The 15,213-nt window shown below is 39.6% G+C and overlaps 1 protein-coding gene across 3 annotated transcripts in view; it reads left to right on the forward strand.

Moving 5' to 3' along the window:
• Tulp4 (TUB like protein 4) overlaps positions 1–15,213 on the forward strand; it is a 199,148-nt gene that overhangs the window by 155,074 nt on the left and 28,861 nt on the right. For all 3 annotated transcript variants that reach the window (XM_003468440.5, XM_063232955.1, XM_013151089.3), the window contains exons 7-8: positions 10,154–10,378; positions 11,373–11,607. In XM_003468440.5, the coding sequence (XP_003468488.1) occupies positions 10,154–10,378; positions 11,373–11,607 (460 nt within the window). The remainder of the gene's footprint in view (positions 1–10,153; positions 10,379–11,372; positions 11,608–15,213) is intronic.

Below are 15,213 nucleotides of genomic sequence, written 5' to 3' on the forward strand. Positions count from 1 at the left end.
ACATTGTGACAGTAGCATTGACCAAAATTTTTTTACTTTATTTGGTCTTTGGAGTTTTGCAGAAGTGGTACATGGAGACAGAAAGGGAGAAAGAAGCTTTAGGAAGACTAATATGATGACAGTGTGCCATAATTTCAGACAGACAGAATGAGGAAGGAAAAGTAGAACAGTGAGACTAGAGTAGCAGACATAGGAAGCAGAGTGATATTGACTTGGTCTTTTGACCATAGGAAGAGGAGTACTGGTGAAGGCAGACAATTTTAGTTATAATTCTAGCTGAATGTCTGGGCGGAGGCAATTAGCAGGTAGTTGGGGATGTGGAACTGAAACTGCAAGGTTGGACTGAAGACAGAAGTTTGGAGTCACCTCAAGAGAGGCTGTAGTTGGAGAAGTATAATCGGATTAATGCCAAAGGGATGAATAGGGAGAAATGGCAAATGAGGAAAGAGGCAGGCATAGAACTTGGGTAGCATTTAGCAAGAAGCAGAAGGGAGGAGACAGAAAAGGAATGTGATAAACCATTAAAGAAAATATGTCAACTAAGAGGATGGAAATTGAATACAGATATGAGAAAATTGGATTTGGAGGTCAAGATCAGGCAGTAGTCTAAATAGAATAATAGTAATGGAAGTCACATTGTCAAGATTTGTTCAGTCAATCTTTACTAAGCCATCAGTGTACCAAGCATTATTCTAGATGCTGGAGATTTATATGTATGTGTGTGTGTGTCTCTCTGTGTGTGTATGCATATATGTATGTAACAGCTGAGTTAAAGAATTAGCAACACAAAGACTTGGGAAGAAGTTGAAGCAGCAGATAGAAACAAAACTGTAAGCCATGTAAATTGTTCAGTGGAGTTTGAGCAGAAATGGAATAGAACATTGTAATTTACAGTGGAGAGATATGACCATGTTTATAAGCAAATTATAAAAATTTGAGGCAAAATAAATAAGCAGATACACAATATAGAGCAAGAGCAGGGAAAAAGCATAGGTTTGGGAACAACAAGGAAGTCAGCCTGGAGATGTATAGGAAGGAGAGATTGCAGAGTCAAAAGACTTAAGGAAAGAAGGGAATGTAGGCATGTTAAGGAACAGAATCCCTTTCTGATACATTAAGAGACTCTATAAAAGCATAGTGTCATGGGGACTATGAACCAAGAGTTACTGAGATAATAAGCTGAACAGCATGGTAACAAGCTGGACAGCATGATTTTAAAGTGAGAACCAGTGTTGCTTAGGCCTTCTCTGCATTCTTAGAGTCAGAAGCAGTATAGGGTGCCTAGAGTTAGGAATTGGAGAGGTTACTGTAGCATAAAGACCAAACAAGAACACACACACACACACACCCCAAAACCAAAGGGAATCTAGAGAACTGCTAAGAATATTGTGCAAATGGGCAGTCGTGAGAGTTGAGTTGGATGGTTGAGTACTTCATGACCTAAGACTGAGAAGCAGAAAATCATGGGAAGACGTTTTTCAAGAGGAAATGATAAAATCAGAATGGGAAGTTGCAATTGGATAGGAATTTCATATTCCTGTTTTAGAAGTAAAAATGAATGTAAGTGCTGAAGTGAGCCCAGGGGAGAACTGCAGTTGAGTAGAACTGAGATCATTAGTAGGAAGCCTGGATATTTAGCAGAATACACATGCATATTGGGAGCCCCTGAGAATCTGAGATTTAAGAAGAGATTTAGCCTGTAATCCCACTGCCACTGTATTGCCTGGAACATAGTAGATGTTCGATAAATTTGTTCAGTAGGTTGAGTATGTCAGCTTAGGGTATTCTTTAGTCTTTCTGTTGACTGCTTAAATCCATAGAGTCCTGCTCTTGAGTAATTTTCATGCAGTATTTTTGTGTGTAGCCTGACAGGGAATATCTTAGTCTACTTTCAGATGTTAATAACAAAATTCTTGAGTATATCCTCGTTGTGGTTCAGGAATGTTTATATTTATAATCCTAAGGAGAAGTTATTGGGATTCTAGTGAGTTAATTCTAATCTACCACTTCTAGTGCAACCCAAGGCAAGACTGAAGAAACTAACATATATGCAGTGATGGGGAGCCAAGGTATCCTACGACTAGCCCAGATGATGGTTCATTGGAACAAAGGTCACACCCAGAGCTGAACCTAGGTTTTATTGATTTTCCATGATGACAGTGGCTCACAGTGAACGACAGTAACGAGTGGTGGGAATACATGACTACTGTAACTCCCTTGAGCTGGGCTAGGTATGAAGTCTGACATCACCTCTTCCATATGCAGAGGGCAAGAAATGCCGAAAAAGTAATCTGCATTTTGTATCTATGCTTCAGTTCTGATGTACAATCCTTTCTGCCCTAGAAAGTCATAGCCTCTTTATAGAGGCTCGGTCCTAGCCAACAGCGTAATGCATGGTTGTCCGTCCCGCCTGGCTCAACCACGCATGTGAGAATTCACTGGGCAGGATAACAGTGACCTGTCACTTTGCTTCAGAGATTACACATCAGCTCCTCAGGGAACCCAGTTTACATTGCTTAAAGCTAATAGAAGGGATAAAAAAAAATAGCCTAGCCAGCTCTGTACATTTTAATACTTGGAGATAGGGCCAAGTTTATCCAAAATGGAGCTAGTTGCTCTCCTTTTCAAGGACAGTCAAGGAGAGTCATCTGGGTGGTTCCCTCTGTTGAGCCCAGTAATTTATAAAGAAAACAAGTTTATTTGCCACATGGTTCTGAAACCATGGGATATCCTAGGTTGTGGCATTCCTATCTCAGCATTTGATGAGGGGTTTTTTGTTTTTTTTTTGGGTACTGGGGATCATACTCCTAACCTTGTGCTTGCCAGGCAGGTGCTTATGCCACTAAGCTAAACCCCTGGCCCCAGGTGAAGGCCTTTTTGCAGTATTACAGCATGGCAGAGGGTTTCACATGGCAAGACGCAACAAGTGTGCTACCTGGGGTCTCTTTAATAAAAGCTACTAGTGCCATTGTGCAGCACATATAATCCCAATCATCTCCAACACCCTACCTCCATATACCAACAACATAAATTTGGAGATTAATTTTCTAACATGTAAAATTGAGTAGAGGAATACATTCAGACGATAGGCAAGTAAGAGAGGATGAAAATTTTTAGTATTTTCTGAGTTGATAAGATTTATGTTCATTTAAATATTTGTGAAGTCATATGTTGAAACTCACGCCAGGTACTTCTGTTAGGGTTTTTCAGTGCAATAGAGAAGCAAAAGAAAAGAAAAGTGGCCTTCATTGAGGATGTGGAAAGGAATGCACAACTTGTGGGGGTGTTGGGCTTTTCTCCTCTGCCAGAAACAAACATGGTGGGAGGTTTTAGAACCTCTGACTGGAAGCAGCACTTGGGGCAGGCATTGGTGACATCCAAGGAACTGATAGGAATTCTCTTCATGTACGGGAAAGGAAAGAGGAAGTTGTAATCAAGGCTAAAGGGGAAGGAGGTATGGAAGGGGTCATCAGGATAGGTGTTGTTTTTGCTTTGGCTTTCTGCCATGTTATACCACTACCATAATGTCCAGTAATTTATACTAGGGAAGAAACCTTTCACATTCAAATCTGTCCACCCTGTGAACAAAAGGTTACTCCCTGTGAGCATTCTGTCCCTGACAGAGAATGTCCTAGCCTTCTGTCTTCGCTCAGGAAAATTTATCTTCCTCAATGCCAATTTAGTCTTCCCAAGGAATGGGGACCCCTTTGCTCTGTTCACTCCGGTGCTTAATACATTTAGCATGAATTATACTGTTCTGTTTTATTTTCATCAAGTCAGAGATCATGTTTTCGTCAATTTTCTAACCTTTACTATATCGCCTATGTAACAGAGGCTTAATAGTCTTAATCATTGCACAAGCTCTCATCAGCTGTCGCATAAAACTAACATAGGTCTTGAATTTATACTGTTTGATCTCAGGGATAAGAGAAGCGTTGGCCAGTGTTCCTGTGGAGAAAAATATCTAATTCATTACTGACTTCTTTTTATTTAAAAAAAAGATTAAGATAAAAGAGGACATATCAACACAGGTCAGAACAGAACAATTTTAGCAACATAGTATTTCACCACAAGACAATCTGACATAACAGTAGCTTACATAGTGTCTCTTTCCTTGAAATATTTGAGTATACCTTGATATACTGTAGTATCAAACATAAAAAGACAGTGTAAAACCATTCAAGAGAATGAAAGTATTACAGGTATTCAGAACCAACTAACAGAAAACAAACAATGGTTACTATATTATCTTCTTGTCTATAAAAAATTTTGTTTATACTGTCACATATAATAAAATCCAATAAGATACAACATGATAAAATCAATGGGGACAGAAGAACGTAAGCTTGGTGGGACTTCAAAATGAGATGATATGAAATCATCACTATCTATTATAATGTCTTGTTTTCTTCAAAATAGCTGTTCATACCGTCACAAACAAAATCAAACAACCCGGAATAAAGCCATTCCAATTAATGAATGAAAACATTATAAGGCTTCAAAGCAATATAATGGGGAAATCATGATTACCACATACCATTTCTTACACTATTTGGTATTTATATATGTGAGTTTGATTTATTTTGCTTATGAGTATGGTCTCAAGCTGCGTCCATTTATTTATAAATATCTCAATGTGATCATTCTTTATAGCTGAGTAGTACTCCATTGTATAAAAATACCACAACTTTTTTATCCATTCCTCAGTTGATGGACACTTAGGTTGTTTCCAAGATCTGGCTATTACAAATCGTGCTGCTGTAAACATGGGTGCACATATATCACTGTGGTATGATGTTTTCAGGTCTTCTGGGAATATGCCTAGAAGTGGAATAGCTGGAACACTTTTTTTTTTTCATTTAGGGTCCGTTTCCACCATTGAAAAAAATGCCTTAATAAAATTAAGTTCTGTAATGATTCATTTGAAAATCAGGTATATCATTAATCTGTATAGCACCAGCTCAACTTTTGTCTTTTTAGTGATTTTGAAATCTCATATGAGCTGTGCTGTGTTATTCAAGTAGTCAAAGACAGGAACATATTTATAGTTGGGAGAAAGTTAGGCAATTTATTGGACTGCTTGTAAAAAGAACTAAATGCTATTTAGACTGGATAATTTATTTAGATATTAATTAGATTTTAAGCTATTGCATACAAAGCCATTACTTGGTATGATGGCTTACCTCAGCTTTAGAACTCATTCACTTCTGTGCCTGGAACTTTTATAAGGAAATATACTACAATTTATTTTCCTTTCATTACCACATATTAAAATTTAAAATTCTGTAATTTATCTCATTAGATGTTATCTGTGGCCATCTATTGACATGAGAAAGCCAGTCCTAATTTCTAGGCCTCAGCCTAGGAACTGCCTCATTGTCCCTGCCTTGGGCCAGTGTGGTTATCTAGGCACTTTAATCCGCATAGGTGGCTTACCTTAATATGCAGTAGATACCTTGCTTTTTTCTTCTTTTGCATCTTTACAAAAGTCCATCAATTCACTGCTACACTATATTGAAAAATAAAAGGAAGATTTCAATTCCAGTTTAATAAGTAAATAAATAAGTCTTGCCTCAGACAGAATTGTTGAAACCTCCTCCTTAGAGCAGCCTTCCCTGCTCCCTTCTACATGTAAGTGACTCCTTTGGTCTTTTTTTAGCTTTTATCTTACATGTCTTTTCTTCATAGCATTTTCACAATTTGACATTATCAGCTAGTCCCTGTCAAAGATACTAACATGTTCAAGATGGGACCATAATTCATAAATTCTGCTACCAGGTGACTTGAATCACAGGTGGTATATGCAGGGTTTGTATTAATTTTATTGGTAAAAAGACAGATGACAGTGATTAGATCCATTTATACCACCAGTGGTACATGCCATCCAATGGGACAATCACTGGTGGCTCCAGTCAGCAGGAACGTGGTAAGATGTTTATCTCTCTCCTAACCACTCTAGACTATAAGCTCCATGAGGACAAGAATTGATCTTACTCAAATTGAATCCCCTAATACCTCACATGTATACACTTAACAAATGTTTATTAAATGACTGGTTAGTTACACCGTAGTCAAGTCATGATTTGGTTGACACAGAGCATGTACTGGTGGTTAGTGGCAGGAAGTGAGGACCCAGAGTAAAGAGCTCAAGGAGTAGTCACAGTCTGAGGCAGTCCATATTGCTGGCCGGAGGAAATGAGGAAGAGCAAGCTAAAGCCCAGTCCTTACATGGCTCAACTTTGAACATCTGTATGGAGATATTATTGAGAGTGCTGGCTCAGGTTTGAGCATCCAGACAGGGAGATTCTTGAGAGTAATACCATGACTCTCTATGACCTTGTGCTTCCAGGCCATTACGAATGATGCCTCTTTTTTAGCTGAGTGATGGGTTATACTGAACTAACAGCAGTGCCAGATTTCCAACTTACTAACACCTCCCTCCTGAACTGCAGCTCACTTTCTTGCCCCTTTGCATTCAGATTCAGATATTTAAAATTTACGACCCTTTTCATGAAAAGTAAAATTCAAATATTACCAGATTCACAATTCTAGCCATTGGTTCTAAAAATGAAAGACACACACACAGAGAGAGAGAGAGAGAGAGAGAGAGAGAGAGAGAGAGAGAGAGAGAGAGAGAGAGAATGAATATAAGCCTACAAACTTTTAACTGTTTTCCCTAGCAGACAGCACTGTTCAGACGAGAACATGAACCTGAGAAACGTGCATTTATGAGGACCCGAGTGCACTCCAGGGTTTACTGGAATTGAACATGGGATATGATTCTTTTTAGCAACTTCTCCCAAAAGGTGGAAATTTCTCAGGAGGAAGCATGTTCTATGTAGGAAGGTCAGTGAGTGAGCAGTGGAATATTATTCTGCCAGCCTGGTGAGCTCAGAAGATGAAGTGACAGAAATCAGTGTCTGTCAGGCAGCCAAGTCCAGCCCCCTCATTGGAGTATATGTGCAGCCCCTGCCACTGTAACTCTGGTTCCTTACAGTACTGCAGAATACATGTGAGCTGCAATGCCAGTAAACAGCACAGAAAATAAAATTTTTAGAAAGTAAGGCCTTTCTACAACTTATAGGACTTAATAGAGCAAGTCATAGCCCTACTGATTGAATTTCTGACTAAATGGTAAACAGTAATTTTCCCCATATCACTGATACCTCAAAGGGACAGTTTACTCATTGTCTATAAATTCTCTTCATATTCTAATACAGCCTTAAAAATTGTCATGACAAGGACTCATTTAGGTAGCACATATACTAAAAAAAAAAAAATTACCACAGTAAAAGTACCAACATTTATTTTGGTTTATCTTCTCATATGGAATGTGCTATAAAAACTAAAATAAGTTAATGTATCCTCCCCATCCTATAATAAACTGTCACTGACTTAGACAAGTAACTGAGCCTGTATCCCAAATTAATTTAAATTCCTGTTGATATTCTGGTCTTAGAAGAAGAGATTTCCTGATGACTTTGCTCCAGAATGGTTTCTTTGAGATTATATAAACAGTACTTCTCGTCATAATAATTTCAGCTCTTTTCTTCTGGGTTCTGGTTTTCAGTACTTTATTCTTTCAAGTCCTCTCACTCGTACTTAGCTGAGAATCTGTTTTCCATGTTCACACATAATACAGTTTGGAACAGTATTATCTTCTTTCAGACATGCCATTCTACTGCTATTCCCTGTTATCTAGCAGTCTGGTTGATAATTTGTCTTTGCCTATGAGTTCTTTTCTGCCACAGTGAATCAGTTAGGTCATCCATTTGCTATTGTTGAAGCCTATCTCCACTTGTCCATTTACCTTTCTGGAGGTGTGTTCTTTGGTTTGTTTCTGAATAAAGTGGCCTTGACCAAAAGAACAATGGAAATAATGTGGGTTCATTACTTTCTTCGGGATTGGCAGTTAACATTTTGAGTGAGACAATACATATTGTTTAGGCTGTTGTGTCAGGACACTAACACTTCACAGAGGTAGCACCTGGCAGAAAGATACATACCACCTATGAATTTGGAGAAGGTTGAGTCATGGCTTTCCCAACTCTTAATGAGTAGTTTCCTAGCCTCTCTTAACCTCAGTTTCCCTACGCTTTAAGTTGAAATAATGATATCTACGTGCTAGAGTTGAGAGAGCTGAGTGTGAGATAATGTATGTGAGCCCAGAAAATGGCAAATTCTAAAGACTTGGCTGTTTTTGTTATAATAAATAGTAATTATTCATGAAAATGTAACAGAATTTTCATCCAGTCTGAAAGTCTATGTTGGTGTAAATTATTAGTATAAATAAAATACATATTTAACATAATTTTACATAAAACATGTAATCAGCTATTACATAGAGATGGTTACTGTGAAAAGCAGAACTAAAAGGACAGAAAGATATAGTCCCTGGCTTGTGACCATTGGCACATTAAATTGATTTATCAATGAAAGAGGAATAGAAAATTGGAGGAAAGACACATTTATTTTAGCTCCAACAACTCATGTTGTTCTAAGTGAAAACTGTTTTCATAACTTGAGCTCCAGTTTAGGAATTTTATCTTAAGGGTCAAAGGGATAAAAGGGCAGCAGTATATCTTTAGGCATGAGGCCTGAGGATGTAGTTCAGTAGCAGAGTATATGTATGCATGCCGGTGGTCCTGAGTTCAACCCCCAGTACCGCTAGAAAATGATTATGCTTGATTTTGGTGCCAATAGGGCTTGATAATGCCAGAGAATTTTGTGTATATTTTTAATGTATTGGTCTTCCCTGTCTTCAGCAGTGATTATGCCTTTCTATAAATGAATAAGCCCCTCTGTGTGGAATCATTTCATGAGGGATTTAGCTTGGAAGTGCTCCAAAAGCCCCCCATACTTGATTGAGTTCCAGCTTCACAGCCAACAATCACATTGTCCTTGGTGGTGAGGCACAGGAGACTCAGGCCATCATCTTGCCCTCCGGCTGCCAGAGTTCGTGAATATAAATGCAAGATAGATTATATTCATCCTTGCATTTTTGCTTTGAAGTTGAAACCAGGATTAGGTGATCCTGGAGGCTATTTTAAGAAAATATCTTCGCAGTTCCTTTTATCTGGATGCTTCTCACTAACGTGTTGTGAAAATTCTATCTGTATTCGTATAATAGACCCAGTATTCCCATTTCTGATCTCTGGAACCCCTTAAGACCTCATTAAATTAGTGCTCCATCTGTCTGGGTTGGAGTCAACAAATCTCTTGCTGCGTCTTCATCACAGCCCTCCACCTCTTTCTTCTTTGCTTGGCTGATTTTACTTAGATGGCACCTCTGAGCTTTGGGGTTTTTTCAGAACAAGAAATTTCTGACATGCATATTTGGATTTCAGCCTGCTTTTTCAATGAAAATGATAGCCAGAAACCCCTTATGAGCCACCACAGGAACTCTATTCCCCCATCTCTCCCCTTTCCAGAAAGCATTCTCCTTGTCATTCCTGCCCTGTCACTTGGAAGATGACAGAACAACATGACTTAATACTGGGGTTGTAGCCTGTGATGGGTCTCAGAAGCATTGTGACACCATCTTCTCCTTTAATCCTCATGTCCCATTTGACTCGTGAGAAAAGTGAGGGGCTTCCAGCTATGGAACAGTCCCCAGGTAACACAACTGGAGACCCCATGTCCAGGGATGGAAGAGAAGAGCCATCTTGTCTACCTGCTCACCGCCACTCTTTTTTTTGTTGTTGTTGTTTTGTTTGTTTCGTTTTTATTGGTACCAGGGATCGATTACCGCCACTCTTAAGCCACAGTAACCACCACTGGGCTTAGTGATCCAGATGACCAGTGCTTCAGTAAAAAACATGGGTGACTATGCCCCAGGGTGATAGCCCTTACTAGTAGAAACATCATTATAAAAAGCTAAGTTAGGATTTGTGACACCAAATTGAATGACATAATATATATAATGAACATTACAGAACTATGTTAGTCCTCTGTGTACAAGGCTGAGATCTAAGTACTTTTCAGTAAAAATACTCAATTCTTATAATACACTAACATTCTCTATTGTTTTTTTAAGCTAGTATTCTCAAAACTGTCATCCTGCTTTATTTTGCTGAAACCAATGTGTATTACCCTTCTTTGCTCACCAGAAGAGCAGAAATTTAAACACTGTCTTTCCTTCACTGCCTGGCAGCGCCCCATCATTTCCATCTGCTGGGGCCACCGGGACTCACGGCTGCTGATGGCCTCAGGGCCTGCCCTGTATGTAGTTCGTGTGGAGCATCGGGTGTCCAGCCTGCAGTTGCTATGCCAACAGGCCATTGCCAGTACTCTGCGAGAAGACAAAGACGTCAGCAAGCTGACGCTGCCTCCCCGCCTCTGTTCATACCTCTCCACTGCTTTCATCCCCACCATTAAGGTAAAGCCTTCTACCTACCCTTCCTGATCCTCCTTCCTCTCCTGTCTGTCACCCACCGCTCACCAAGAGGAGAGCAGAGACAGGATAGATAGGGGAGGATACCAGAGCACATTCACAGAACTCACCTGCTTTTCCATTAGAAGGCCTGAGGATGGTTACCTGCATGGAAGATCCATGCCTGCAGTCTACTCTGATCATCCCTGCTAATGCCTGTGTAAGGTTTGTCTAATATGATGGGCCTTATCTTTCTCATGGTCACCCTAATTCTCAAAGCTTGACTCCTGGGTCATGCTGATGATCAAAGGAATGAATATTTACTTAGTACTTCCTGTATACTAAACATTACCTAGATACTTTATGAAAGCTATTTGGTTCAGTCCTGATTTCAGGCAGTTGTTAACAGTAGTCCCATTTGAGAAAGCAGGAAAAAAATTTGTAAAAGTGAAATAACTTGCCCCATAAATAGAGGAATAGTTAGGATAGGACTCAATACCATTCTAGGGCCACCTTACCTCTCCTCTGTGCTAAAGGACAACCCCTATACAGAGCAGCTGCCAGGTGTCTTATACATACCATATCTCCAGAAACTGGTAATGTGTATAATAAACTTACCAGTTGCTGCTCATGGGTTTTCCTTAACTTCTAAATATCATATTGATTTGTTTTGGTACTTTCTCATTTTTATAACACACTTTTTAAGTCTCTTATGATTGTTTTCTAAGTTGCCTTAATATTAATTTCCACACCAGCAGCTCTCAATCATAATATATTATGTTGTATTAGAAAAAAACAGATGATGTGCACCCACAACCATGAACCACTGTGGATGGTTCACATGATAAACTACATCATGTACTTAACTTCTGTCGAGCTGCCAACCTGTGCTCTGTTGGAGACACAGTTACTTCTTAACTGACCTGCCCCATACCTGCTCTGTTTCTTTCTCTGGACTCTGGAATTCCATCTTTCTTTTTCTGCCCATGTCCAACTCTAGCCCCCAATTCCAGACCCCAACAACATGCGAGACTTTGTCAGCTACCCCTCAGCTGGCAATGAGCGGCTGCATTGCACCATGAAGCGCACAGAGGATGACCCAGAGGTGGGTGGCCCATGCTACACACTCTATCTGGAGTACCTGGGCGGCCTTGTACCTATCCTTAAGGGAAGGCGTGTCAGCAAACTGCGGCCAGAGTTCGTCATCATGGACCCACGGTCAGACAGCAAATCAGGTAGGTCTCTCATCAGAAGGACTGAGACCTTATTTTTGCATGGTTGTAGATTGTCAGACCTTATAACTCACACAAAGAGAATCTTGTTGGCTAGCATGCTATGTCCTAAAGCTACTAAATATCGGATCCCATTTAAATGAAAACTTCTCTAAATATCCTAACAGGCTTTTTGAAAAACAGTGTTTAAAAAAAAAAAAAAAAAACAAGGGCCAGGGGTTTTGCTCAGTGGCATAAGTGCCTGCCTGGTAAGCAGGAGGTTGTGAGTTCGATCCCTGGTACAAAAAAACACACAAAACAGTTTCATAGGCATTATATACTTGGAGTTGTGATTAGTCAAAAGGAAGCCAGCACAGTCCTTCTATCACCAAGAAAGTCCTCTTATAATTACTGATCAAGCATATATTAAGAACTGTAATACAATATTGAGACAATTTGAAAATAGCAAAATATGTTCCTTTCCTCTTAGAGTAGATGATAAAACTAAAATTTTCAAATCTTCAATCTGATTCTCAACCTTTTGCCTCTGCTTCTCACTAATACACTATTAGTTGCTTCTTAGCTAATTTACCAGTGAAAATTTCTTGCTCATTCCAAAGGTCTTGATATGATGAATCACTGTCTCTAAAATTCCCTCCTGTGCTAATCATCATTGCTCAGTTGCATTAGCTTTCCTGTTTCTGGGACAAAATAACCAATACCCACAACTTGAAGAAGGAGAGAGGTTTAATTTGGCTGATGGTTTGGGGGTTCCAGTCCATACTCAGCTGGCTCCAAGGCAGAAATGGCATGATAAAAGAGCCTCACAGAAGAAAGATGCTCACCTGTGGCAGTCAGGAAACAGAGAGAGGAAGGAGGAGTCAAAGGCAAGAACACACTCTTCCAGGTCACACACTCTCCTTCTCATTGAACCACCTGCAACCAGACCCTAAGTCTAACAACATATTTAGCCATGGACTCACTGAGTATAGCATGAGTGCACTGAGTATAGCACCCCCATAGTCCAGTCCCTTTACCAAAGCCCTACTTCTGAATATATGAGACTTTGGGGAACATTTTAGATCTAACCAAAATCAGTTAGTGTCATTGCCCAGCTGACAAAGCTATTGCATTCCTCTCTCCAGAATTCCAGACTTGGGGATTTTGTAATACTTAGTCCTGGCCCAGTTCCTCCTGGTAAGGTCTTCCCTGTCACCTACCACAGCATGAGCAGCACTGTTCTCAGTGCTCATAATCAGTCATGGACTGGTGGTATCCTAATTAGAATACTTTGGTCACTGCGCTCTGAAGTCTACCTTCTGACTGAATCCTGAGGGCCTGGAGGAAGGAAGTGGTTTTATCTTAATACCCTTGGTGCCTTATAAACTACTGACCTCAAAACAGTATTAGTTAGTTTGATTTTGTTTTCATTAGTTCATTTGTACTTTTCTAATACCTTGGGCCATCACTTGGCAACCCACAAACCTGGCAAGTCCTTTATGATATCTCTGAAGCTACCATGACATGTATATGCCTAGAGTCATACTAAGTCACAACACAGTGAGATTGTTTCCCCTCAGCTTTATTTACCTACACTGGTATCTTATGCAGTGCATTGCCTTTGTTGTGAATTGTTTGCTCAACATCTGTGGCAGATTCTGCAATTGATGTTACCATATAACCTCATAAGCAGTAAAGCTCTGCTTAAAAAATTGGATACTTGTCATTTATTTGTTGCCACGAGATAAACTAGTACAAAGGACAGAGCTAGTAGAATTGGAGACTGGCAGGCTTCAGGTGGAAAGAAAGGGTAGGGGATACAAAAAAGAGAGCCGACATTAACTTGGAAGGAAAACATAGTTTGAGGAGAAGACAAAAGGAAAGCCAGTCACTGGTTGGTGGTGACTTGAAAGAGGTGCCTGGGACAGGTTCTCATGCAAAACCTGTACACATACATGCTCTCGCTGGATGTCAAAATCTTGAACTGTTTTCCCTTGGCTACAACTATCTAAAACCTGTGCTAAAGTTGAATGTTAGGATCACTTGGGTGAAGAACTTGTGGACTTCCCCATATGCCTCATTCCCACACTGGGGAAGAGGTGCTTGAGGCCTAACCTGACTGTGCCAAATGCGTATTTTCCCCTAATGTAGTATTTATCAGCTTGTATCAAGCACAGCAGAATCTATTGCTGACTATCCTTTGGGGAATGAGGTGTTTTATTTTGATAATTTTTATAATTAAAAGTTATAAAGCAGAACAAATCAACAGATGTTTCACCTTCTCTGTCAGGTACTTGAGTGGGAATGTTAAGCAGGACCAGGATATCTCTGCTTTTAAGAAATTGTAAACCCTTCAGGGTGACAAGAAAATTTAAGTATTTAAAAAGTTCAATTAAAAAGTCAAATTCAAATACTTCATGACAGAAATATCACACTGTATCGCAAGGCACAGTGTGAATAATTACCAACTGAATAGTACATATAAACTACCATAGAGGACAAAGTGATTCCTGACCTTTCCAAGTCAGGAAATTTCTTATATGAACTCTTTCAAGCTTCCATATGATTGTTTTCCAGAAAGCTGTCTTTAGACCACCTCTGTGCAAATATATTAAATAAAAGTGCCTGTGCTCATTCCTTAGGTGGGACTGTAAGTCTGGACTGGAGCCTAGCAATCTACAACTGAGTAGACCCCCAAGTGATATTTTTATGTGCTAAACTTTGTAATATGCTGTTGTAATTGTTCACCAAATGACTTGACAAACATTCCTCAAAATAATGAGAATTTTAAACTAAATATGGTGAGTTCCCTTGGTGGGGTGGGGAGTGTATAAGCTAGAGATCAGTCACACATTTGGGGCGACAGTAAGGCCAGCCCTGAGAACGCAGAGCATCAGAGGAGAGCAGATTGTTGGGACTAGAGCAAAGCCAGTCCAGCGGTGTCCAGCCTTGGTGCTCCTCCCTTTCCATCATAGCATAGATAGCTCTGAGTTTTATTTTTAGTGTACTCAGAAAAACACTTGAGATCTTGCAAATTTGGCTCCATTGCACACAGTCTCCTTTTTACTGTGTATAAATAAAGATGCAAGCTGTGCTGGGTTGTTGCCGCCTTTCTCAGTCAAGTCAGTCCCACCCCCGTCCCACTTTTCCTTTTATTATAATTTCCTGCTACCCCCTTTCAGGACTCCACTGGCTCCATGGGTTACAGTGTGTGTGTGTATGTGTATGTGTGTGTGTGTGTCTAGGTATCTGTCTATATGTTAGTGAAAATCTGTTTTTAAAACTCTTTATAGAGTTTTCTAGGAGCTAAATTCTCAGATTCCTATGTTGAAGTACTAATCTCTAGTGTTACTACTCTTTTAGGATATAGAGCTTTTAGGATAAAATTAAATGAGATTATAAGAATGGAGCCCTAATCTGACAGAATTATTAACCTCCTTTTAAAAAATTTTTATTGTAAGTTTATTGGTACATTGTAGGTATACTTAATGGTCACATTCATTAAAGGATATTTGTACCTCTACATGATAGAACTTGATTCTTTTTTTCCCATCCCTCTACCCTCCCTCAACCCTTTGTCCCCTCCGTATTTACAAAAGCCTATGTTCACTTTTTTCTTCTTTTCTCATT

The sequence above is a fragment of the Cavia porcellus genome, unplaced genomic scaffold, assembly GCF_034190915.1.
Source record: "Cavia porcellus strain 051 isolate PalLab524CR breed Dunkin Hartley unplaced genomic scaffold, mCavPor4.1 scaffold_22, whole genome shotgun sequence".
In the NCBI taxonomy this organism is placed as follows: domain Eukaryota; kingdom Metazoa; phylum Chordata; class Mammalia; order Rodentia; family Caviidae; genus Cavia; species Cavia porcellus.